The sequence below is a fragment of the Coniosporium apollinis genome (genome assembly GCF_000281105.1).
Source record: "Coniosporium apollinis CBS 100218 chromosome Unknown supercont1.7, whole genome shotgun sequence".
Classification (NCBI taxonomy): domain Eukaryota; kingdom Fungi; phylum Ascomycota; class Dothideomycetes; genus Coniosporium; species Coniosporium apollinis.
In genome coordinates, this window is record NW_006913269.1 from 385,806 (window position 1) to 411,880 (window position 26,075).

The 26,075-nt window shown below is 51.0% G+C and overlaps 6 protein-coding genes across 6 annotated transcripts; 5 read left to right on the forward strand and 1 right to left on the reverse strand.

Annotated features, from left to right (window-relative positions):
* Positions 1 to 3,027: 3,027 nt before the first annotated feature.
* On the reverse strand, positions 3,028 to 3,513 carry W97_02041 (uncharacterized protein; the record flags this gene model as incomplete). Its single annotated transcript, XM_007779943.1, has 1 exon — positions 3,028 to 3,513. The coding sequence occupies one exon, from the start codon at positions 3,511 to 3,513 to the stop codon at positions 3,028 to 3,030; it is 486 nt and encodes a 161-aa protein (XP_007778133.1).
* A 5,152-nt stretch (positions 3,514 to 8,665) lies between these two features.
* On the forward strand, positions 8,666 to 10,840 carry W97_02042 (uncharacterized protein; the record flags this gene model as incomplete). The annotated part of the gene is made up of 1 exon (XM_007779944.1): positions 8,666 to 10,840. The coding sequence occupies one exon, from the start codon at positions 8,666 to 8,668 to the stop codon at positions 10,838 to 10,840; it is 2,175 nt and encodes a 724-aa protein (XP_007778134.1).
* A 1,391-nt stretch (positions 10,841 to 12,231) lies between these two features.
* On the forward strand, positions 12,232 to 14,161 carry W97_02043 (uncharacterized protein; the record flags this gene model as incomplete). Its single annotated transcript, XM_007779945.1, has 3 exons — positions 12,232 to 12,545; positions 12,752 to 13,878; positions 13,956 to 14,161. 3 exons carry the CDS (start codon positions 12,232 to 12,234, stop codon positions 14,159 to 14,161), a joined length of 1,647 nt encoding a protein of 548 aa, XP_007778135.1.
* A 3,805-nt stretch (positions 14,162 to 17,966) lies between these two features.
* W97_02044 (Atypical/ABC1/ABC1-B protein kinase) lies at positions 17,967 to 19,843 on the forward strand (the record flags this gene model as incomplete). Its single annotated transcript, XM_007779946.1, has 3 exons — positions 17,967 to 18,256; positions 18,317 to 19,488; positions 19,593 to 19,843. The coding sequence occupies 3 exons, from the start codon at positions 17,967 to 17,969 to the stop codon at positions 19,841 to 19,843; spliced, it is 1,713 nt and encodes a 570-aa protein (XP_007778136.1).
* Positions 19,844 to 21,120: 1,277 nt separating this feature from the next.
* W97_02045 (E3 ubiquitin-protein ligase hulA) lies at positions 21,121 to 23,938 on the forward strand (the record flags this gene model as incomplete). The annotated part of the gene is made up of 8 exons (XM_007779947.1): positions 21,121 to 21,157; positions 21,209 to 21,247; positions 21,300 to 21,405; positions 21,458 to 21,591; positions 21,644 to 22,853; positions 22,903 to 23,560; positions 23,614 to 23,783; positions 23,839 to 23,938. 8 exons carry the CDS (start codon positions 21,121 to 21,123, stop codon positions 23,936 to 23,938), a joined length of 2,454 nt encoding a protein of 817 aa, XP_007778137.1.
* Positions 23,939 to 25,067: 1,129 nt separating this feature from the next.
* Positions 25,068 to 25,796, forward strand: W97_02046 (uncharacterized protein; the record flags this gene model as incomplete). The annotated part of the gene is made up of 4 exons (XM_007779948.1): positions 25,068 to 25,192; positions 25,248 to 25,346; positions 25,499 to 25,550; positions 25,650 to 25,796. 4 exons carry the CDS (start codon positions 25,068 to 25,070, stop codon positions 25,794 to 25,796), a joined length of 423 nt encoding a protein of 140 aa, XP_007778138.1.
* Positions 25,797 to 26,075: the final 279 nt, after the last annotated feature.

The following is a 26,075-nucleotide window of genomic DNA, read 5'->3' on the forward strand; positions in this document are numbered from 1 at the left end:
CGCTGCCCGCAGCTCTCAATAACTGGGCCCACCGTCATTAAGAGGGCCATTATCCCGCTAGGTTCATGCATTTAGCGAAAGAGAAGCTGCATGGGGCGGCATCACTCATAGGACCGGAAAACTGCAGTAAAGCGATCGGCGCTCCACTTTTTTTGGAGTACAATTTGAGCCGTAGTAGTAGGAACAGAGATTATTCAACGTCTAGCTCCTGCGCACTTTTGGAGCGAACAAAACTCCTTCGGACAACGCCAATAAGGAAGACCAACGGTATTCTGTTCAGAATCCAAACCAGCGGGTTAAGAGCTCGTATTTGAAACAAAGCATGATGGGCGCCTAGCATGACCGATAAAGTATTTAGGAGGCGGTATATTGCACCCTAGAGGCTATTTTCCAAAAGATTCGGATGTACGATCACCTCTGGCGCCAAGCCTATCGCGTCCAGACCTAGACGTTTCTCGATCCTGAGCCCCTTGATCCAGCTTCTATTAATCTTGGTTTGAGGTGATCTCCACACCGTTTGAGATAGTGAAGAACGGTACCACTATGGTGTTGCGGCGCATCCCCATCTGTTTTTGGGGTGCCCATCCTTGCTTTTGGAGCGCATCTTCGCCTAACGATGCCGCTTGCTGCCTCCGCCGTTTATGGTGAAGCGAACGTACCCAAGTTAGCAACGCACACCTGGCGCGACTGCCTGTTTATAACAGACGGCTTTGTGGGAACTCGATCTACTTGCGGCCGATCGCTGTAGAACGCGTCAGGAACTACGCGAATGTCCGTATACACCTGATAGCGGTCTGGTGTGATACCCGGCTTCACCCTATTGCGCTATGTACTGACGCACGCAATCTTGCAGACACCGCGCATGTACGAATGCCACTCGGGATTCTCCCATGCGATGGCGAGATCAACGCCGCGATCAAGAGTACCAAAAAGCTTAGGCTCTGCCGCTGAAGTCCAATAAGAGGGATATTGCCAGAACCCGTTCTGCTGCTGGTTCGTTAGCGCATTATACGCTCGAGCTGTTGGGCGCTTCGTGCTATCGTAAAATTTTAGCGGTATCTCGAACCTACAGTGTGTCGGTTGAGTGCCGACAACCCGTTGGAAAAAATCTACTCACAAACGTCAAGAAGAAGTCCGAGCTCTATATCTTCCCTTGCCATGAATCGCGCCAGTCCGTGATGGACTTCTCCCTCAGCTTATAGCGATTATGGCCGTACGAGCGCCCAGCCAGAATCGCCGCAATGTCTATCTTAAGAATGGTTATATTCCTGATACACCATATCATTTCTTTCGGTATGAGGCGCTCGAGGTCGCCAGCCGTACTGTCGTCGACGGAGCTAGAGTTCCCAGCGCCCCTCGAGAGGGCCTTCAACACCAGATTTCAGTGGTGGGTCATTGCTCACAACGCCTCGAGGAAGCCGATACGTCGAGCGCATCCGCAGACGCTCGCAAACCGGCGCGACTGCACGCATTGAGCCCTACCCAACGACACGCGACGCAAGATATTGCGTATTCACCAACCTCGATGGAAGTCCGCTACGCGAACTGTTGACCACCGTCGGTCTCGCGTCCTTGCAACTTGGAGGCGGTCGTTGGTCGGCTTGCCTCAGTCATTCAGCTTCAAGCGCTATCTCCAGATGGAGATGCACTTCAATAACGTGCTAGTGCCGTTCTTAATCATCACCGACGGCGTGGAGGTTCACAACATCGTTCGAGAATCGTGTCAACCTCTATAAAGGCGGCGAACGTCCTTATCAAACTGTGCTGCTAGATTTTAGATTGGGTACGGTCGCCTGTAGCGAGTTGGCGTTATCTCATAAGCGAGAACAGACTGAGTGATAAAGTTCAAAAAGTAGGATGACATCCACTTCTTCAGCGGTGATATCGCCGGATTGTGCCTTGTGCCGTTCGGAGTAGGGCTCGACCCTGCTGCTCATGGACATGATTGAGCGCCGACGGACTTGGCTGGCACGTCTGGCACTGCGAGGGGCGGAAGGTAGAAACCCATTGCCAATGTCGACGATGCGTCAATAGGTGAGAGAGTGAAAGCGAAAATTTGCACGAGAGTTTGCCTGAGACTCTGCCTGGAAATTTGTGGACAAGCTCCTCTTCGAGCATCATGAGAAATGGTTAATGGCTCTGGGTAAACGGAATTAAACTATCGTAATTCGAGATACGAGAACAGATGATGAGTGAGGTCGATCGCATCACCGTGTCATGGCCCTTGTGGCCCAGCTCAACCCGTAAACTCACCGCACCTCCACGATACACAGTCGGAGAACTGTACAGAACACATTGGAGAAGACAAATCTTTACCATACTCTCTGTACCTGACACCATACGATCCTCCTGCGCCGCAAGCCATGTCTTCCCTTCCCACCGCCAATCAAGAGTGTTTCCAGGAGAGGCTCTGGCAGGCACTCCCCGGCCTTTACAAGCTTGTAGAGAGGACACCGAGAGCTGTAACGCAAACACAGATTGCTTTGATGGGCCCGTATCCTCTAGAGACCCTAGCGGCCAAACCCCTCTTATGGATCCCAAGCGAGGTGCGAGAAATACTCGGGTTGACAGATGTCGGCTCTTCTCCAGCCGGCGGCTTCCAGTGTTTGCTCTTGCGCGGATTGACGCCCAAGACAAACATGGTGTCGATCTCTTCAAGGCTACGTCCCTACGTCTCGGGTAAGGAGAAGTACACAAGGCTGCGCCAGCAAAGCAGCAGGAGGCGAAGACGTAGCCGTAGCGGTAGTTGATCTCAGAAGTAATTCCGGGTGTCGCAAAGGCAACGTAAAAAGTGACTAGCCAGCTCGACGGCGTTATCAGGGCCATGCACATAGATCTGTAGCGGTCAGGGTATATCTCAGACGCTAAGGTGGACGAAATCGGGCCCCAAGTCATGACAAAGCCAGCAATAAATAGACAAGCAAAGACAATCATGGCTGCGCCCACGTCTGGGGTGTTCTGAGGTGCGTCTTGGTTGGGCGCAAAGGATCCGATGGAAGCGAAGACCTAGTACGGTTGCCGTCATTATCAAAGCAAAGGTTCAGGTGCTGTGTAGTCACTAACCATGAAGCACATGAACATCGACAGCCCTCCAGCGATCAGTGCAGGACCACGGCCATGTCGGTCAACAATGTATAATCCAGGAAGAGTGGTTAAAAGGTCGACTCCGCCCAATATCATAGCAGTGGTGGAGCTATTCTCGATGCCCGTCGCCTTGAAGACCTTTGCTCCGTAATAGAAGAAGAAGTTGGCGCCGGCCAGTTGTTGCAGGGCCTGAATCATGACTCCAAAGATTGTCCGGTAGGGCGTCTTCGGTCCGGTAAATATCTCATACCATGGATGTCCCCCGCCAGCTGTTGACTCGGCATCCAGCTTCTCTTGGATCTCCCGAACTTCACAGACAACCTCAGGGTGAGATTCGGGGACACCATAGCTTTTCACGATTGTCGTGCGGGCAGCATTAACGTTGTCACGGCAGATGTCCCATCGAGGGCCCTCTCGAAGGAAGAGCATATTAACAGCAAGGATGGACGGCTAGACAAATCTAATACCTATCATGATGCGCCATGACGCGGATGAGTCGATTCCTTCGGTCCCATAATTGATGCAGTAAGCAAAGAGGATGCCTAAAGTGATGAAAAGCTGATATGCGCTGACCGAAGCACCTCTGACCTGTCGCGGAGCAACTTCAGCCTAGTAGTAATGTTAGTAGTGGAGTTGGTTGTAGTAGTCGATAGGAGTTAAACCTGATAAAGGGGCACTAGCACGGAGAGGGCACCTACGCCGATGCCTCCAACCCATCGCCCCAGTGCAACCTGATATCAGTGATTGGTACTCGTAATCTGCACGACGACGCCAATCATGTACATCGCTGCCGAGAGGACAATTGTACACTTTCGACCGAAGCGGTCAGATATTGGTGCAGCGATAAAGGCTCCGAGTAAGGTTCCGATAGATAGCTGACCAACAATCGTCCCGGACCAAACATTGCTGAATGAAGGCTGGCCCGCGGCGTTGATTCTATCGGCGAAATGTGCAGGGAAATTCCTCATCGTCAGGAAACCGGATATTGGTCCTGCGTCATAGCCAAAGATCAAACCACCCATGGACACCAGCATGCCCATGTAAAGACTCGTAGTATGAGTGCTTTGACAGGGGGATAGGGCTGGATCTCCACATCTGCATCTGATTCGGCCGCTGTGCTGGCGGCGATGAGTTTGCCAGTGGGAGTGTTGTTAGAGCTATGCCAGCCCCGTATACGGTCGGAAAGAGACATGTTGAAGCTGAGGATTGATGATGGACTGAAAGTTCCCGCGGATGGGGAACTTGAGGATCCTAAAGCTATACGTTGGGGTCCGCGAGAAAGGTCACCAGACACGCTCCCCATGGCTCGTGAACACAGGCTCGGAGTTTCAGCATATCGAATGCTTGAAGGCCCATAATTTCTTGCTCGAACGTTATGATGCTGAAGCTAAGTGCCATTTTACACGGTCGATGACCACGCAAATGATCGGGTCGTACCGTCGACGCCCTGTATCCCTCTCGGATGTAAGTCGCCGGTTGTATTTCAGAACAACATTTGGAAGTAAGTGATTCCAAATTTCGTCAACCTCTTATTAACGCCAAGGAGCTCCGTCGATCGAGTCCGATCCCGCTGCTGCTTTTACGGCTTGGATACTCTTAGATATCCGGCACAGACCAAGCTCTTTCCATTGTCCCTTCCAAAGATCGAGCACCTACCTGCATGAAATTGCGCTTCGGACATCGATGACGCTACGTCCCTGCATTTCGGACGTGGAGCGTCGTTATTATGGGCCGTTAAGATAGACTCCGAATTACTCAAAGAATGCTTGATATATCAACAGCCCATATTTGAGCGGACAGCCCCCGAGCAGAGCCGGTGAGTGAAGCAAGTCGAGACACGAGGCCAACACTATGGCTGCAACGAACGAGAACAAGGATCGATTCGCAGACCGCCTTCGGCAAGCTGTATCTGAAATGCATCAGCTCCACCATGATGCCCACCAAGCCCTTATTCACAAGTGTCACCACCAGTGGGTACAGCTCGATGCAGGCACCCAGAGCAGCTCACAGCAGAGTTGCATATGTGCCTGTTAGTAAAGCGAGTCGCCGGCCTACCGAACCCGATTATTCGGCAATGCTGCCAGCCCATGGGCTGTGTACACTCTAGTAATTGGTTTGCGAAACATACAGAGTTCTCGCCATTTTCTTCGCGGTAATGTCTACTCGTGTCGATGCTTATCTTTAAGCGCGACGCCTTATCCAAGTCTCTTGCACCTCAAACATTCCGAGAAGCTTCTTGCGCTAGCGCCGTTTAGCAGTCTCATCTTTATCTTGGGAAGGACATAGTCTTGCGGCGTGCGCCGTGACCTTACCGCGCGAACCGACGCTCGAGTGAGCGTCACATTTGGCAGATAGAGCAGATGTGCGGGAGCGGCTGAGATGGAGAATTTGACGATTGCGACTCTGCAACTTGTGACGAGGAGTGCGAGACGTCGGGCTAGCTATCCGGGAATCAAACCCCATGATGGCCATGCCCTAGAACACACCGGAGGCTTGCATTTGCGCCGCAAAGGAAAGTAGAGTCCACGTATGTATGAGCGAGATCCCGATTGTGCGTCCGCTTACTCACTCGACGCTACTGAACGTCTGCATATAACGATCTTGGCGCCTGAGACGTCGTATTTCCGGCCATCTCCTAGCTCCTTCATTGAGACACCCTCGCTTTCACAACATTGCAGATAGGGTGGCTCTATGGCTATGCCATGGAGTATAGTAAGCGTTCGCCAAGGGGCGATTGCAGCCACGGTTACCAGCGTAGTCATCACTGCGGACCAGTCATGCTGTTCTGTTGGGGAGGATGCCCAACTGAAGCTTGACGTGCCGCAGATATCACTATGAGGCGAGCAGCTAGAGGATGCTGAGCGCTTCGACCTGGAGTAGCTCTTTTTCGGGCCAACTTCGCCGCGTCTACAGTCTGGTAATTGTCTGCGAAACGAGTATCTGACAGTGTAACCAGGCGGCTTAGGGTTGCCGTTTTGATGAAGAGTTACCAGCTAAGCATCTTAGGCGGCATCTGCAGAAGTTCTTGCTTCATTAACAATGACGTCATCTGTCACAGAACAATGAAGACTGTGAGAATTGAGAATCAGAAGTGCGAGGCTGTGAAGCGGAATGATACCAATCTAGCTCATGGAACAACTGCTCTTGGTGGTTTCTTGTGTCTTCCGTTCTAAAGACTTTTCCATCCGAAGACTGAAGTTTGGGAGGACAGAATTCCGCAAGCAGGCCACTAGTGGCGATCATCTGTGGTCTTGGCATGTTGTAGAAATCATGCAGACGACGAAGGGTCGGGTGACGAGCAATCTGCCAGAGAATTCCCGTCAATTTGAAATACCGAAGTGCCGCTTAGGAGCTTAGAATAGAACAGCAAGCGTTCTCAGGTTTGAACGAAGATCCGCCCGCTCGCGGTGCCGAGGGCGCGGAGACCGGGCCTTAGCTGTTCCCTGCCTGCCGGGATTCTTTCCCCTCCACCTTTTGGAGGCGGAGATCATCCGCCCAAACAGCGGAGTCGCCACCTCCGCAAATGGCGATAACTATGGTGAACATGAAACGATCTCGATGATAGAAGAAATAAAAATAGTAGCATATCATGAACAGACGACAATCGATCAAGGGATGTCCATGGCGTTGTTGCCGTAGATGGGAAATGCGCTCTGTGGAGGCATCATCCGCTCTCCGAATCAATGCTTCGTTCGGCTGAACGGTTTCCGGGAATCCTCAGTCAAGTTGTCGCGTGGATATTGACGTGGCTCAGTCGCAAGTGCTGTGGCTGGTGTTCTTACTGCGCCCATCCTGTGACAGCAGTTGACAGCGCTCCGTTGAACTTCGCGAGGAGAAGTTGAGAGTCTAGGCCCGGACATGGCCGAGGGTCTGATAGGGCTGAACAACCAAGCATTTGCACAGCCCCAAGCCACACACACAAAGCTGCAGAATCTTTCCACGCTTGGTCTCCCGTTCCGTTCCTCAGATCCCGACGACCAACGACATCGACGACCTGCGGACTCTCTTGCCCGAATGGACCATCGCTGCGGAAACTATGCATTGCGACCCTGTCCAGATCTGCAGGATGCCAAATCATGGGAGCCTCAACGCCTGATCGGCTTCAGGACTCCTCTACACACTCGGAACCAGCCGACCGCGCGACGTCGACTGGACCGAACCTCGATATGCTATTTTCCTCCACCAGTCAATGCGACGCGATGCGCATGCGGAGCAACAGACAGATCGAGCTCACGGAGGGACCGAGATACGCGCGCTAGACGTCGCTGGCGCTCTCTTGCGCACTCATCTCTCCATGCACGCGATGCTTCGCCGGCAGCTGGCGACTCGGTTTCGGCATCTTCACGATTCAGTCACGGATCACCAGATGCTGTTTTTAGAGTATCTGAGGCAAGTACCACACACATGCAAGAGCTACGTTGTGTTCATGCAGACCGGGTAGTTGAACGACATCGAGAGAGGCTACTCCGTACATGGAGTATCCAGCGGCGGCCGCAGCTGCATGTTCAGCTGTTGCCAGTCGGGATGTATGTCGTGTTTCAAGTCCCTGTAGCCAACTGTAACGAAGCCTACGTGCCACTTGAGATGCTGTTCTAATCACGAGGTCTGTTCAGCTGACGGGAGCGGTGACAATGCCACGCTGTAGATGTGTACCGCCACCGTATTCCCGGAGAGGGCATGTAACCTGTACACGACTGCCCGGCTCACCTCTCAGCGTGTTGCTCGTACACGAATGCACCGAAGCAATGCGGCTCCTGCCGTTCCTGACCACCGAACCGGCGACTTCGTCCCCCGCAAGCCGTTTGATAACGCATCCTGGGGCTCGGGCTCCGCAACGGCCACAACAGATCTGAGAGATCGCTCGGTTCGAAACATGCATATTTTTGAAGCTTGACCACGACCTACAGGCTATTGATAGAATGCTGATCGTTGCGAAGATAGGCAAAGACAGAGAGCACCGGGAGAGCGTTCCGGGGCGACAAGACAAATTGTCGAACGACTCTCCATCAACGCAGGCGTCCATCCAGGGCGCCGCGGCACCGAGCACCTTCCTGGAGCCAATGCGGTGGGTGCAATCGGCGTGCTCGGCGTGCACCGACCGCTGAGACGTGCATTAGCGCGGGCTGCACCCTGTCGGACCAAGCCACAGGGTAGGGCTTTGACAGGGCTTCCACTCGGGCTAGAAGAAACGATCTGCGCGTCTGGCAGCGAGTGTGCGAGCCGGTGACGCAACGGCGCTCATCCGCCGCGCAGGGGTGCTCGCTTTCTTTGTGCTTCTTATTCAACGCGAATGCTCTCCGTTTCACCCCGCGCAATAGTTACCGCTCTCCAGAAGTTCCAGCTCATCAATCAATTAATTACTCATCCTCAGCAGCTCTCGGCCGAGGCTCAGTCGCTTCCGCACCTTTCTCGAACCCTCCGCGCGGTTGCTGCGCCATTCCACACCCTTCCACCCGCGTTCCCAACCATCACCAAGCATACCAAGACAGCGCCTACGTACTTTGCGGAACGCTCGGGCCGACCGACGATTTTTCTCATATATCATCGTCGCCACCCGTGCCTGACCTAAGGCCCCCCCACCATGCTAGCCTATTACCCTCCGCGGCAACACATGCATCATCACTTTGCACATCCCGACTTCGACACGTCAACGTCACTGTCGCAAACTCAATTCTACGACACCATCGCGCAACAACACTACAACTCTACCACCCACGACCTCAGCAACAGATTGTTAGACGCTTGCTACGCTCAGACTCCGGCTATTGAAAATACAATTCACGACTCGGGCGCAAACCAGTTTATGTCGAGCGCTTACGATCTCCAGAACCCGGCCATCAGGATCCAGCAGTCCACACCGGCACCTCAGTATCCATCGACTTACGCACACACTTCATTTGTGCCGGACGCGAACGTGCAACAGTACTACTGGAACATGTACAATGCGAGCAGCGCGCAGATGGCTACCGAACCGACACTGCAAACACACAGCAGAAGATCGAGGAACCATCAACGAGCTCCTTCGACCTCGTCGATAGCATCAAGCAGCAGCTCAGCCTCCCAGTACTCACACAGCCACGGCTACACTCACGAACCTGAGCGCTCGCCGTCGCATCCGAAGGTCGAGTCATTAAAGGGTGCTGACGAAGCATCAAGATCGTTCTCGAACCATCTACCGACCCCTTCACACACTCCAACTCAGGACTCCTTTCTTTCCAGCCACAGACAACGACTGCAGAGCTGCAACATGGAGTCCGCTCAGTCGTCGCTACGGCATGAGGCAGCGGACGAGGACGTGCCTGCCTTCACGCCATCAGGCAAGGACTCAGTATCAAGTTACGGGCAGACATCCCCATCGACACCACACACCACACAGGGCGATGAGTATGATGACCGATTCAAGGTGCCTTCAACGGGTGAGATTATCTCCAGCTCGATCGAGACCTGGATAAGCGATTACTTACTTTTCGATGATGATGCAGACATGACCAGACAAAGCATGCCGATCAAACTTGATCGGACAATGTCCGACATCTATCAAGATGAGCTTTACAACCCGGCGAATGCTGCAGCGCTCGCGGTGCAAGTACCATCGCGGCCCATCAACGCCAACCTCTTGACACCATACCGCAACACCATGGTACACAATCGCTTGCAGGCAGCGGACGCTGCCCGCTCTCAGTCACCAGCCAGTGCGATATCACGAGAGGTTTCACCGTTCCGGTTTGGCTCTCAGCACGACCCAGGCCACGCATCTTCACCGCGACCCAGGCTAGCTACTGCCTCGCAAGCGCGAGAGCAGCAGAAGGCCGAGGCCGATGCTTATGCGGCTCGACAACTATCAGAGCCGCTACCTGAGGAGCCGCCCAAGACTATCTCACCTAAGGAAGCAATGCTCGACTACCACGAGACCGAGGAAGATGCGAAGATGCCGCTTTTCCCCGATGGTGGGTCCGGCGAGTATGGCCAGCAGTACAACGGTGGCAATAACATTAGTCATTACGACAACTCCTCCGAAGCCAGCTATGGCCATGTCGCCACCGCTCAGAACGGTACCTGGCAGGCACCACAGCGGACGAGCCCGGCCTTCCCCAACGCATCAGTTCCTCAGTCCAACTTCACCTTTGCGACACCTTCCCTACCTATGGCACTGCCATTCGACAACCCGCAATACCGTCCTGCTACTATCATCTCTTCCGGGCCTGAGCCCACGCCGGAGTTCCCCGCTCACCTGACTTCGATGGAGTCGAGCGCTAGCGAAGCTCCTGACTCCAACCCATCTAGCCAGCAGGAGGCACCGATGCAGAAGCCCGCTGGCGCCACTGCCGACTCCGGTACCTACACATGTACGTACCACGGCTGCACGCTTCGCTTCGAGACACCACAGAAGCTGCAGAAGCACAAGCGCGACGGCCATCGTCAGACCGTTCAGCCAACGCCGATCACACCAGGCATTGGCAGCGGCATGACGTCGGCGGCCCTCATGGCTCGCAACTCGCAAGCCGGGCCGCACAAGTGCGAGCGCATCAACCCAACCACCGGCAAGCCTTGCAACACCATTTTCTCCCGGCCGTACGACCTGACCCGGCATGAGGACACCATTCACAACAACCGCAAGATGAAGGTCCGGTGCGCGCTCTGCGTTGAGGAGAAGACATTCTCGCGTAACGACGCACTGACCCGTCACATGAGGGTCGTGCATCCAGAGATTGACTTTCCGGGTAAGAACCGCCGGCGGGGTGGCAGTGAACACTAGATTTTTCATTCTCAGTTTCTCTTTCCTACAGTAACTTGCATAGTTGGAAGTCTTGCTATCTAGACCAACTAGGCGGATATATGTATCGGGCTATTGGCGCGCTGGTGATGGACGGCATCATGACAGGGCATCATATGGGGTCCGGAGCATTGTCTTCGCTGGTCGAAGCAGGCGGTGTTGGTGGCTGTACCGGCGATGGGATTATAGGTTGCTTTTCTGTCCCTGCGTTAGAGCGCGATGGTGGAGTGGTACACGATATGTTGATGATGCTCGGCGCTCTGATGATATGAGTCTTGTTAGTGATTGCTTCTAAGTCGAGGGCGAGATCTCTTTGCGAGACTGTAATGTCACTGCTGGGATATATGCTGGATGGGCTCTGGCCAGAGCAACAAACCCCCTTGGGGTAAAAGAAAGTTATCTCATGACATATTCGGTTCTTTGCATTTGACTTATCGTATATCTAAGTTGTCCTGTGCGATGCCGCCTCAAGGCGTTTCTTTACGGCCTTCTCCCCGTGCTATGTCAACCATAGAATGTACCATCACTTGCCGCCTTACTATGTGCTATGGCTTGTCCAAAGAATGCACAAGCGTGCTTGGCGTCTTCTTCCACTTGCCGCTGTTTTCATACACGGGGTGTGCCCTGTAACAGTATCATGTGCTTCACATCAATGGTTCATGATTACACAGCTTTCCGACGAACTTCCATGTAAAAGTAGAGTACATCGCAAGACGATTTATATACTAGCTTCAGCACCCGCAGAATAGTAAAACAGCTTCAAAGAGGTGAACGCTTGCACGAGTGTACCCCTTCCATTACTCCTGCACATGCAGCAGTTTGTGACAAGACCCGGGAGCCCAACTCAACCGTATTAATATATTCAAAGTAAATACCTCGTCACATATACGTCCCTTTCTTTGATCGTACCCGTGCAGTATGGTCTAATAACTCGAGCTTGACAGCTACCTCTGGGAACACCCGCGTAACCTATTCCTGCTGAGCGCCTTGATCGTACAATCAGCCCCGTTACAATGCATCTGCGCAAAGAAACGGTTACGAGTTACAAGTCACACCTATACGAAGAAACACGCCAATGTGATCTTGCTAGGCAGAGTCGGAGTCACTCTCTTGCGGACAGCAGCGCCCAGTTTTGTCCATTGCTTTCCTAAACAAGGGCCTTCGCTGGCAGCAATCACGTGATAGTACACTCGGCAATGAGATCATGCTGGACCCTGAAAATCACGGCGGACGGTCCGATCCCGCAGGGAAGATGCATGACAGCTGTTGATCCCGGATTTTCTTGATGTGTGTCCATGTCTGTTGACAATCGCGAGCTCTAATATTCCTTTAGTCTTCCCGCTTCGTGCATTTTGCCTTGGGTGGCGCCCATGATGTTTTTGTACACGGTCATCATCTCCATCTTCCTTTTGGTCGTTCTTCCATTTCTCTTCCTTACAGTCGTTCTTCGTAAAGGCGGTGAACTTGCAGGATGGTACATCCGCCGCAAGACACAGGCCAGGCGAGAGTTGTTACTCTCTCGCGCTGCTGCTGAACACAAGCAGTACGCCTCAGAAGAGGAGAACTCGGGAAATCAAGAAGATGAAGAGTGGGAGAAGGCTGAGAGCAGTGCGGGCAAGACTCTTCTTGAGAAGAGCAAACGGGACGGTGATTGGGAAGGCATTATAGGTTTCTTCCATCCATTTTGGTACGTCACAAAACCTGTGAGCTTGAGCACACTGCGCGATCTTTCCTCGGTCGAGCCGCTTCTACGTGATGTATCAAGTTTTTATACGACGCTTGACAGTATGTAAAGACAACGACATAAACGTTCACGTTCCGTTTGCATCGTACCAGAATCTGTGTTTTTCTATCAACAGTGGGCGACGGCTAACGGAGCTCCTCACATTGCAGCAACGCCGGCGGAGGTGGAGAACGAGTCCTTTGGGCCGCTATCCGCGCAACTCAGAAACGCTGGCCCCGCTCCCTCTGCATCGTGTATACCGGCGACCATGACGTAGACAAAGACGCAATCCTCAGGCGGGTCAAAGACCGCTTCAACATCCACCTCCATCCTCCCACGGTTAACTTTGTCTATCTCACAACTCGTCAATATATCCTCAGTAGCACATGGCCGCACTTCACTCTTCTCGGCCAATCACTTGGCTCATTGATTGTAGCGTACGACGCTTTTAATCTCCTTGTTCCGGACATCTTTGTGGATACAATGGGTTACGCCTTCACGCTTGCATTATCTAGATTTCTCTTTCCGGATGTGCCCACTGGTGCATATGTTCATTACCCCACCATCTCAACAGACATGCTCGGCTCGCTGGACGAAAATAGTGGAGAAGCAGGAAAGGGTGTGAACGCCGGCACCGGTAGAGGTGCCAAAGGGGCGGCAAAGAAGGCGTACTGGCGCTTGTTCGCTCGACTGTACAGCTGGGTCGGCGGCCGGGTAGACGTCGTTATGACGAATAGTACATGGACCCAGAACCATATCAAGCAGCTCTGGAGCCCCAGCCGGGCAAGCAACCCTCGAGCGTCGGAAATCACGGTGGTATTTCCTCCCGTGGCAGTCGAAGAGCTAGTGGAAGAAATTGAGGTCAACGAGGCAAGCGAGAAGAGCAGAGAACCGAGTCTGCTGTACATCGCGCAGTTTCGACCAGAGAAGAACCACCCTCTCATACTCAATGCCTTCGCGGAACTCATGAACTCAAAAGACTGGCCAGACGATGAAAGGCCAAAGCTCATACTCATTGGATCAGTACGCGACGATGAAGACGCGAAAAGAGTCTACAAATTACGGTTGCTAGCAAGAGAGCTGAATATCAAGGACGAGGTTGAGTTTATCTGCGACGCATCATGGCCACAGATACGGGATTGGCTGCGCAAGGCTAGCATAGGCGTCAACGGGATGTGGAACGAGCACTTTGGAATCGGAGTTGTCGAGTATCAAGCAGCAGGATTGATCAGTGTTGTGAATGCTAGTGGGGGGCCCAAGGAGGACATTGTGGTCGACTTGGATGACGGTCCCACTGGTGGGTCTTCCTTTCCCTGCGATACGCACTCGTGTCTTATGCGTCGAAGGCATCCACATACTGACTTGTAATGTTAGGCTTCCATGCCTCCACAGCATCCGAATATGCGGCCGCTTTTGGCGAGGCACTCGAGCTCGATCATCAAGAGACGATAGCCGTGCGCTTACGGGCTCGGAAGAGCGCGCACAGGTTCACGGAGGAGTCATTCGCCACTAAATGGGTTGGCCAGGTTGAAAGACTGGTCCAGCTACGCAGAAAGCTTCATCCAGACGGCCAAAACTAGCACAGACAAGGCCTTATGCCAATTGAGATAATCTTACCCGTACGGTATCCTTGATCAATATCTCTTCAGCTGTACAGCAGCGACATTCCCCACCTCTGATACTGCAGCGTCGCTGCCCAAACCTACTTCTCCTGAAGAGCACTGCTATGCGAAAATCCTACAGAACTGCCGGTGAAGCCGTATTAAGATGAAATTCTTCCGGACGTGCTTCTGATACATGTGCAATAGTGCTGGAAGAAACCTGGGGCCGCGCGAGCAACTGTCGTTTTCAAGTGCATAGAGAAAACGCCACCGAGCGCCAACCCCTCCCCACTATTTATCTAGCAATGCCCATATAAAAACCTAAGAACGTTTATATCGCCGTGTCTATCTAGATTGAGTCTAATATCCTACCTAAAACCGTTAATTATATAGAACTCTTAGTGTTTTAGTCTAAGAGACATTATTACTATCCACTAGCTACTATCCACTAGCTACTATCTACTAGCTACTATCCACGTCTCGCAATAGCGAAGCGTAAGGAGGTTATTAAGGTTATAGCTACTAGTACTAAGAAAAAACAATTAAGAAAGATACTAGTTACTAGTGGTTTATAAGCGGCTGGTAGTTTATAAGCGGCTATACTCTTATTAGCGTCTACCTAATTCTCTCGTTCTTAATCCTCCTATCCTTAAACTTAGACCGCTTCTATATCCATAACTCTATTAGCTTCTACTTAATCCTTCTATTCTTAATCCTCCCATCCTTAGACTTAGACTACTCCTATCTCTATATCCTTATTACCGCACGCTCCTACCATCTCGCTATTATTAGAGTAAAATAACTAGGAAACTCTATTAGATACTATAGCTAGATAAGAGAAGGCTCTAGTATTCAATTATACTAGTTATCTTTAAGTTATAAATAGTAAGAAGCTGCTTAAATTGTAGACGCGTATTTATTAGGTTAATAACCTTATATCTAGTCTACTCTATCCTAATATAGAGCGCTTTAGATAGTAGGTAATAGAGCGCGCTTAACCCTAGTAGTTTAAGTAGCAAAATATCCGGGCTTATTTATCGCAAGATAGGGGTGCTAGTGTTATTTAGAATATTAATAATTAATAGAGTATTAACGAGGCTAAATAGGTGTTAGTTAACTAGTATAAGATCTACCCTAAGCGGACCTTCCGAGTTACTATTACGATTAAGGTTAAAGAGATTATTAAAGAGATTAACCTATTAGATTTAACACTAGCTACTAGCTAGCTACTATAAGGTCGCTGAACCGCAACTTCTACTTAGCTCCTTATACTCCTAAACTATATTGCTACTAAAAGGGCTGCTAGTAGCTACTCTTATAATCTTGCCTATTATTAGCGATGTGAGAATACTAGCTATCTAAACTATAGTAAAAAGAGCAACCGCATCTACTACTTAAACGGCTTGAATATACTAGATAATTACTTACCTCTTAACTCTAAGGCGCTAGAGATTTAGGACTAAGATATTAAGAATAGCCGGGCTACTCTTAACGAGCTAATAGTAGATCTAGTAATAAGGCTATTTAGTTAGAAGTACGCTAAGGAGAATAATAGACTATAAAGATAAAGAATAGATTAATTAATAGTCTAGTAAGCGCTAGTAGCTAGATACCCTTTTACACTAGTCCCTTAGCTGTTTATACTAATAGTCTAGCCACCTACCACCTTAAATAACCCTAATCCTCCACGATTGTCACTAGTTTTAGCTAAGAATAATCTAGATAGTATACTAGCGTAGTTTATAAGCTAGACGAAGAGTTAGTAGTGCTAGAAGGTACCCTTCTTATAAGCTTTTCTTAATTAGCTAAAGGATAAGCTATCTAAAGACGGTTGGAATCTTAAGGGACTTAAAAAGGATATAACTACCAAGTAGTAGAGCGAGTTTAGCTTTAAACTAGGATATCTTACGCGTATTCGTAGGGAAATTAGACTATTTAAAGATATCTAGCGTTAGATACGCTAAGCGTACTATTTCTACCTCTTCTCTATTAAGATCTTATTATTAATCGGTCTATATAGGTCTAGGGGACTTAAATCTTAGTATATTATTACTCTCTTTTTTGTTTTTTATATCTAGTATTCCTTACTAGAGCTAGTTGTCTCGTCCTGTCGACTAATTAAAACCAGGCGGTTAGTATTAAATATAAGCTAGACTAGCTCTAATAATCTTCTAGTAACTCTAATAATCCTCTAGTAACCTATTACTAGATTTAAAAAACCTTAACACTAAGTAGTATTTAGTAGCGCAATATTTTTTAATTATATATATAAGTAGTAGTAGGGTTTCGGATATATTATATCTTAGGACTATTTTTTTTTTATAAGTGTAGCTATATTATTTATAGAGTATCTAATTTAAACCGAAAACGATAATAAGTCGTATATAGATTCCTTATATTTCTATATAGAAAGCTATAGACTATACCTAGTATACTAAAAATAAGTAGTAGCGTTCTTACTGCTAGTAATAAAGATTACTAGATATAAGAACACTATAAAGTCCGTGATATTATCTATTAGCTACTACTAGTTCTTTATCTATTACTTTATATCCGCAAATAAGACTTTAATAGGGTTTATATCTAGTAAGTAGAGCGGTAGATAGTTAAAATTAATACTGAACTCCCTAAATAGCTCTAGTATCCGAGCGCTATAATGAGTAGCCATATTATTTATTATAATAACCGACCGTCCAGGCTGCTACTATAAGGCTAGTAGTAGTATCTACTAGAGCTAAGCCTTAAAGATTTCCGCGTTTATAGCTCCCTTAATAATAAGGGTAGCGGCCTCGATATAGCTGTTAATTGTTATCGCTAGTAGAACTAAGTAGATTTTAGAATACCTTATAAATATAATATTCTCGGCCTTAACACTAGCCCTAGACTAGCCGTATTACCTATAGAAAGTATACTTATTACTAGTAGTCTTATCGATAAAGATAAGCTTGCTCTTATTATATTAAAGCTACTAAGCTATCTAGCCTATCTAAAGGAGCTTATTTTATTTAACCGCGTGCTATACTATCTTCTTTTAAGTCTATTAGGCGCGCTCTAGTATTTAATAGATAGTAGAGATTAACGGTTAAATGCTAAACTACTAGTCTAACTAGGTAGCTATCTCTTTAAGATATGCGGTAGGATTTAACCGGAGCTAATCTAGAAGCGCCTACTCTACTATAGTTAGCTATCTATTACGGCCGTCTAGTAAGAGCCTAAGGTTATTTATATCTTCTTATACCACCGTAAGTAGCTTTTAAGGGCCTAAAGCTATAAATAATAGAGGATAAGATTAACTAAATAACTCTAGGCTTAATTATATCTAGTAGATAGTAGGATTTAAGGCTCTAGTAAGCTGTTTAACTTCCTTAACCGGCGCGCTATAATTTAAAAGATGGATAATAGCATTAATAATATAGCTAGCTAGTCTGCGGACCATTATAGCATTAAATAGGACGGTGGTGATGTTGAAAACCTCATTAATTAATAGTTAAGTATACCCGGTATAACCGGTGGTGGGGGGAGCCGCTCCGGTAGCGTTTTCTCTATGCACTTGAAAACGATAGAAAGGGATCAGGGGTCACACGCTGCGCGTCACCGGGGGATCAGCGCCGTGGCTCGGGAGCTTCGGGTGATTCGGGTCGCAGTCAAAAAATTACCTAGGTACCCTACAGTATTCCAGGTTGTTCCAGACATCGCCAACAACACGAATGTTGAGCTGTGGCCATGCGCTGAACCTGCCTATGTCTTTCAGTATGATGCACCGCTCGCAACCCATGCGCCGATAATGTCTCATTTGAACCTCTTCCCTTCCTTGTTGCGTAAGGCCGCGCCATGGACCTGCCGGAGCTGCCACCAACAGCAGCGCCAACAGCTGGCCTCGTGGCGAGGGTTTAGCCATACCGCAAAGTACAGGGTAAACTCGGTTTCCAAGCGCAGACGCAGGATTGTTCTCACCGCGGCGGGAGGCACCATCGCTGCCAGCGCAGTCGCTCTTAGCGATGATGCGAAGCATGCGGTAACGGCTGTCCGGCGCACCACCAGCGTGGTCTCTACGTTAGCGGTCTGCGTAAACGAGTACGTCTCAAATCCAATCCAATCCCTTGGAGGTGATCTGCTAACCTTGGAGCGTGATAGCTACCGGATAACGCTAAAACACGAGGACGACGAGGACTATCAGGCACAGCTCAGGGCATGCCACAAGCGATGCGCCGACCGGACGTTCGTTGCCATGGAAAAGAACGGCTCGATATTCATAAAGCTCGGCCAGCATCTCAGCAGTCTCAACTACCTATTACCGAGCGAGTGGTGTGAAACATTTATACCCTTACAAGACAAGTGTCCCGTGTCATCATATGGGTCTATCGAAGCGATGGTACAGCAGGACATGGGACAGTCGCTGTCTGACCTCTTCTCCGAATTTGAGCCACTACCGATAGGGGCGGCATCGCTGGCGCAGGTACACAGGGCAGTGATGAAGGAGACCGGGCAGAGGGTAGCTGTAAAGGTCCAGCACCCGTCGCTTGACGAATGGGCACCTCTCGATTTGGCCCTTACGAGGCTCACATTTGCGACGCTCAAGAGGTTCTTCCCGGAGTACGACCTTACGTGGCTGGCCGAGGAGTTGGAAGTCTCACTACCTCAGGAACTGGACTTTCATCTAGAAGCGGAGAACGCTATCCGGGCGCGCAACTATTTCAAGAGCATCAAGAACGTGCCCCTAATCATTCCCGACGTCATGTGGGCAAGGCGACGCATCCTCGTCATGGAATACCAGACCGGTGCGCGACCTGACGACCTGGCGTATCTGGACTCGCACGGTATCGACCGAGACGAGGTTTCCGCAGCGCTCGCCCGCATCTTCAACGAGATGATCTTTGGGACACACGCGCCTCTGCACTGCGACCCGCATGGCGGCAACATCGCCATACGCCACAACCCCTCGCGGCGTGGAAAGGGCAATTTCGACGTCATTCTTTATGACCATGGCCTGTATCGCGATATCCCTATCGACCTGCGGCGATCGTATGCCAAGCTTTGGCTGGCGGTTCTCGATGCGGATGAGCCGCGCATGCGTAGATATGCGTACGAAGTGGCTGGCATCGGAGACGAGCATTTCCCTTTGTTCGCGAGCGCGATCACGGGTCGGGACTACAACGTTGTGAGGCGAAGCGTAGCATCACAGAGGACACAGGAAGAGAAAGAAATGATCTCGGACGCGCTTGGCGAGGGCATGCTGGCGGAATTAGTGCAATTGCTTGCGCAGATGCCACGGGTTATGCTTCTCATCTTGAAGACGAACGACTTAAGTAAGTCACCCTTTGCTCCTTTTTTTTTTGTCTAATCATGGTCTAATAACATGCTTAATGATTTCCCAAGGATGACGAAATTGACTGACTGTTTCCGTGAATAGCACGCTCGCTAGACGAGAATCTCCACACGCGCCAAGGCCCTGTCCGAACATTCATGATTCTAGCCCGTTACGCTTCTCGCACTGTCTACGAGGAGCAAATGGAGTCTCTCCGTGGAAGCATTATTTGGCCGACTAATTTTATCCACTTCTTTCGCGCTTGGGTCACCTACATGCGGGTAGAGCTTAAGCTAAGTTTGTACGAATGGGGGCTCGAAGCAAGGAGATTGCTAGGCACGAAGCCAGTGATTTGAGTGTATATCGACTTGTCTCTTCCTGTATCAACGTATAGAGGATAAAGACTGCATAGCGAAGGCGTTGGAGAAACTGCGGCTTTGATCTGGCTGTACTTAATCCCTAATTCAGTCGGAGGGTTTCTTATACTGTAACAGTATAAGCAATTCTAAGAGTTCGAGCGGTCCAGCTATTTAAGTGTGGCGTGATGTAGTGTGCCACGCGAGTGACAGAAATCGCCGGACTCGCAAACTACCAGACTTACTACTCACTCCTAAATTACTAAAATCTGTTAGATTCACCGCGTCTCTAAAGACCTTTACTCTAGCTATATTACCTCCAGGTATAGCTTACACATGTTTATATGGCAGCATACCATGAAAGATTGCGCCTATTTATGACCTCCCTAAGCTAACTCAAGACCTTTACTCTAGCCACCTTACCTCCAGGTATAGCTTACACATGTTTATGTGGTAGTATACTATGAAGGATCACGCCCATACATGACCTCCCTAAGCTGACTGAAGATCTATCTGTTTTTCGTAGTCCGGCAATTTCTGTCACCCAGGTGTGTGCTAGTCGATTGCTCTTCGCCAGATTACAATACCTTATGATTGACTGGGCGATATCTACAGTCAACCTCGTCTGGAGGAATGCCGCCCTAGGCCTCTTTTGCTTCGCCAGGTGAGGATCAGACAGACTTATGTATCTCCGATTCAGATCCGCAACATGCGGCTTGTACGAGGTCTTGCGTCGTGAACCAATATTGAGGAGCATCAACAAAATAAACACAGCGGATATTTGGATTCGGGGTCACAAGAGCGTTTGGCCAGGCTAGATCAATCGCTCAAGCAACATATCATATTCTCTCAATACTTTACCACCGCCTTCTGACAGTGGCATGCTGTCGCTGCGTGTCGCTGTGGACGGCGCTGAGGGAAGCGCGGGGCACAACGCCGAACGCTTTGGGGGCGAACGCCTGGGCAGCGCCAACTTGGGCATAATCTCCATTACTTCAGCCACGGCTGCGGACCGCAGCAACGTACTCCGTACACATTCTCACTCCACCATACCCCCTTCCCACGCCGCATAGATGAAGCCGCGGTCCATCGCTTGACCCGCCCGACCCGCGTCCTACACGCCCTCCCCGGCCGCTTTCGCAGACGAGTGTTATTCGTGTATATCCCGCCGCGCTCGGATAGCGCAAGTAGAAGGTGGAGTCGTTGGTCTCCATATGACCTCGAGGACTTCAAGCTGTAGTCTCTGAAGACTCGTTATCAATCTCCAGCAGCTCAGCATGGAGCCGCCAGCCCAACCCAATCTGCGGGTTACCAGTACGCCGTTTCCGGGGACATGTACGACTCAGAAGCGCTGACTAGGAGTAGTTATTGCCGCGGATGGACTCTACAAGCGCGATGTCTTTAGTAGGCCTACCAAACCTCTCCGTCGTTACTCCGGTGCTTATAGCATTTGCAGGATTCCCGGATCCTTTCGCTGTCGCGACAATGAGCGGGGAGCAGACGAAGACAACCAGTGTCATTAAAAAGACGTTGAACCCATACTGGAATGAGAGCTTTGACATGTACGGGTTCCGCCTGGGCTGTGGTTGGTGCGGTTTACTGATGTTGAAGCAGGAAGGCGACGGAGGAAAGCATACTAGCGGTCCAGATATTTGATCAGAAGAAGTTCAAGAAGAAGGATCAAGGCTTCCTTGGAGTCATAAATGTCCGCATCGGTAGCGTAATCGATCTAGATGCCGGTGGTGACGGTAAGCTCCCTCCAAGGGCTATCTACCCCACATTCTGCTGACCAGGTTCCAGAAATGATTACACGAGACCTTAAAAAGTCGAATGATAACATGGTAGTACATGGCAAACTCATCTTGAATCTATCCACGAACTTGACGCAACCGATCAGCCAGCCAGGGCAGGGTGCGCCGGGGAGGCCTTCAATGTCCACTCACTCATCCGTGAACGGAGTCAACAGGCCGACGTCCACTACACCCGCTGCCGCGCAGTCATCGCATTCTCTGCTCCCCGAACAACCTTACCCAGGCCGTACCGGAGCGTCCAGCGCTGCCGTTCAACGCCAAACTCAGCCCAGCGCGCCATCAGCTACTCCTTCGTCATCAACAGGAGGGCAACCGGCGGCAGGGCAGGCTGGTGGGGCAAGAAATGCGGCATTCAGTGCTTTTGAGGATAACCAGGGGCGACTACCACCAGGCTGGGAGCGCCGCGAAGATCATCTTGGGAGAACGTACTATGTCGACCACAACACAAGGCAAACAACATGGATACGCCCTGCAGCAACGGGTTTCAACCAAAGCGAACAACGGACAGCTTTGGAGGCCCAAACGCAGGTCGAGCGTACCCGGCATCAAAACAGAATGCTGCCAGAGGATAGGACGGGTGCCAATTCTCCCACGCTCTCTGAACGACAACCCGTGCTTCCTCCTGGTCCTTCCGCAAACGCTGTCTCGATGATGGCAACGGGTGCCACGACGGCAGGCACAGGGGAACTGCCGTCGGGCTGGGAGCAGCGTCATACGCCCGAAGGACGCCCTTACTTTGTTGACCACAACACTCGCACAACCACATGGGTGGATCCGCGCCGGCAGCAGTACATCCGTATGTACGGCCAGAATGCCCAGAATGGCACGATTCAACAACAACCAGTCTCGCAACTCGGGCCTCTGCCTAGTGGATGGGAAATGCGGCTTACCAACACCGCCCGTGTGTACTTTGTGGATCACAACACTAAGACAACGACATGGGATGACCCGCGCCTGCCATCATCGCTGGATCAGAACGTTCCTCAGTACAAGCGCGACTTCAGGCGCAAGCTGATCTACTTCAGATCTCAGCCAGCCTTGAGGATCGTCTCCGGTCAATGCCATGTCAAGGTCCGGAGGAGCCACATCTTCGAGGACTCTTACCACGAGATTATGCGACAGAGCGCCGGCGACCTCAAGAAACGACTGATGATCAAGTTCGATGGTGAAGACGGTCTCGATTATGGCGGTCTATCCAGGTATGCTTGCAAGCCTCAAGCTCTGAGCGCGGATACTGACCTTTCGCAGAGAATTCTTCTTCCTGCTCTCCCACGAAATGTTTAACCCCTTCTACTGCCTGTTCGAGTACTCCGCTCATGACAACTACACTCTTCAAATCAACCCTCACTCCGGCATCAACCCCGAACATCTCAACTACTTCAAGTTCATCGGACGCGTCGTCGGCCTGGCGATCTTCCACCGTCGATTCCTCGATGCCTTCTTCATAGGGGCATTCTATAAGATGATCCTGCGCAAGAAGGTGTCGCTGCAAGATATGGAGGGTGTCGACGCCGACTTCCACCGTAATCTTACCTGGACGCTGGACAATGACATTGACGGCATTCTTGACCTTACCTTCTCTACTGATGACGAGCGGTTCGGCGAGACAGTGACGATCGATCTCAAACCCAATGGTAGGAACATTGAGGTGACCAACGAGAACAAGAAGGAGTACATCGACCTTATCACCGAGTGGCGTATTCAGAAACGGGTGGAGGAGCAGTTCAACGCTTTCATAACTGGGTTCAATGAGCTGATCCCGCCGGATCTCGTCAATGTCTTTGATGAACGCGAGTTGGAACTGCTTATTGGCGGCATTGCGGATATTGATGTCGAGGACTGGAAGAAGCACACCGATTACCGTGGCTATACTGAAAGCGATGAGGTTGTGCAGAACTTCTGGAAGGTCAGTAGTATTTATAGCCGTGGAAGCAGGACACCAGCTGACGTTGTTTGTAGTGCATTCGGAGCTGGGACGCGGAGCAGAAATCTCGGCTGCTGCAGTTCGCAACCGGTACCTCGCGTATCCCCGTCAATGGCTTCAAGGACCTCCAGGGGAGCGACGGGCCAAGGAGATTCACGATCGAAAAGGCTGGTGAAGTCACACAGCTTCCGAAGTCGCATACATGGTACGCCGTGTTTGGCTTGTCCCACTTCTAAACGCATGGCTAATATCGCATACAGCTTCAATCGTCTCGACCTTCCGCCTTACAAGACTTACGAGGCTCTCAATGGGAAGCTCACGATTGCCGTAGAAGAGACGGTAGGCTTTGGCCAGGAGTAGTTGGTGGTGGTGGTGGTGGGGGGCGGCTATTGCCAGCAGCAAGGTGGCGGTGCGGATTATGTGACATTCGCTGTCGATGCACGTGGCAGAGAAAGCTTTGCATACGTGGAGTTGGTTCCTCACGCCGCCGCCGTGGTGGGCGCCGACAGGGCAGGCGGTTGAGCTGCTGGTGGAGAGTTACGACGCTTCGAGGACAGGACCGAGGAAAGAGTGGGCGTTTAGGTGCTTGATGGCGAGCGTCGACTGTAGGACGAATCCATACATATTCATAGTACTACGAATAACAACGCAGCCATGTGCAGCGTTCTCAGCCGTTGACTTCACGTGACGGCCATAACCCTCTGCTTCTCTTTGAGATGCTGCAGTGAAGAGGCTGGTGCATCAGAGTGCAACTCACCAACTTACCTGACCCACGCTTACTCTCCCGGCGCATCGACCAGCAATTCGCTCGGCGGGTTCCCATGCAGCCACCATCAAGCCAAGAGAGGTATGCAAAGCACATCCGACCAATCGTCTTGAGTTGCGGCTGACGAGCTAGACGAGCTAGACAATCGACAAGGGTCCAGATGGGGCCCTGCGGTGTTCCATTTCCCCTTTCGGTCGACGTCCATAGATTATACCGCGCACTCGGCTTGTCGACGACGCGTTGTCCAGCTTTCGGACGAGAGTTGATACTGCCAGCTATGCTACCAATGCACAGCGAGACGCTGTTGATGCAGGTAGAGCAGCGTCTGGACTCGCCAGCTCTGTTGTTTCTCTGCATGTTCCCCGGGAGGTTGGTTGTCATACCATCTTCGGCCTAGTGGCTGGCTCGTCCGCATACGAGTTGCTTCATGTATTCACGATCAGATGCTTGACGCTTGGGGAGCACGATGGCACTGGCTGGGGATAACTTCCGAGGGTTCTTACCAAGACCTTTTTATGCGCGTGGCTTCCCCGGACTCTTATTACCGTTCCTCCTCCCCCATCCGATCTTCTTCATTCCTCATCAATCTACGTTCCTCACCTACCCATCATTCGTTCTGGGTTTACGTTGATTCTCTAGCACTCTACCAAAAGCTCTATATACACCTTCACGGAAAAGCTCACTGAGGCTCAATATACGTATTTACTGTCCCGATAATCCAAAATGCGTTCTTCCATCGCCATCCTCCTTGCCGCCGCCGGCTTTGCGATTGCACAAACAGCAACCGGCTCCGCCGTCTCGTCGATTGCCACGAGTACTACGAATGGCTGTTTACCTGGAGCCGAGACGTAAGACACCATGCGGGATACTCTCATCGCCAACTACGGCTAACGGTGTTGACAGCATCGTCGACGCCTGTCTCGCCAGCACCCAAGCCCTAGCCGACGCCTGTGTCGGCAACGACTGGGTGTGCCTGTGCACGCAATACCAGAACGTCCTGACGTACGTCGTAACCCCCTAGTTCTTCACTTTGGAGGCCTTCGAAGAGATAGGGAGGGAGATCTTGACAACTCTGGCCGACTGCAAGCTTCGGAAGAGAGACAACATAGCAGCGGCCCCATTGTGGACCTATTGGCTCACTGTGCTCACAACAGCTGCTACAACAACTGCCCCAGCCTCCCTAATCGCGCCACCGTCCAGAACCAGGTGACGTCCTTTTGCCAGGCCGCTGCTCCGTAAGGCAGCCCCCTTGCCCCCCTCCCCCTCCCCAATCACCTATCTCACAACCCCACTAATACCTTCCAGGCTTCTCTCTGCCAGCAGTGCCAGCGCTGCAACCCGTTCCTCCACCGCCTCCGCTTCCAGCTCCGCAGCCTCCACAATGGCGACCTTGGCGACGCAGGCTCAGTCTACAAGCAGCAGCTCGGCGAGTGCTTCGGCGGCTTCGGCTAGTGCCACGGGCGCGGCTGCGGGGCTTTTTGTCCCAGCTGGGGGGGTAGTGGCTGTTGCCTTGGGCGTGTTTGGTGTGTTGTAGGGTATCGGGTCGGGATGGGAGAAATGGAGAGGGAATGTGGGGGTGTTAATATATCTATTGTGTAATGGTATTGGGGTGTAGGGGGGAGAGGCGTTGAATCAAGCGGGGTCTGTGTACTCGTGTCTTATGGCCACTTGTGATCTTTTAGTGCTATCTTCATCTTAGGGGTCCACTCCCGCTTGCTGTGTTTCGAGTTT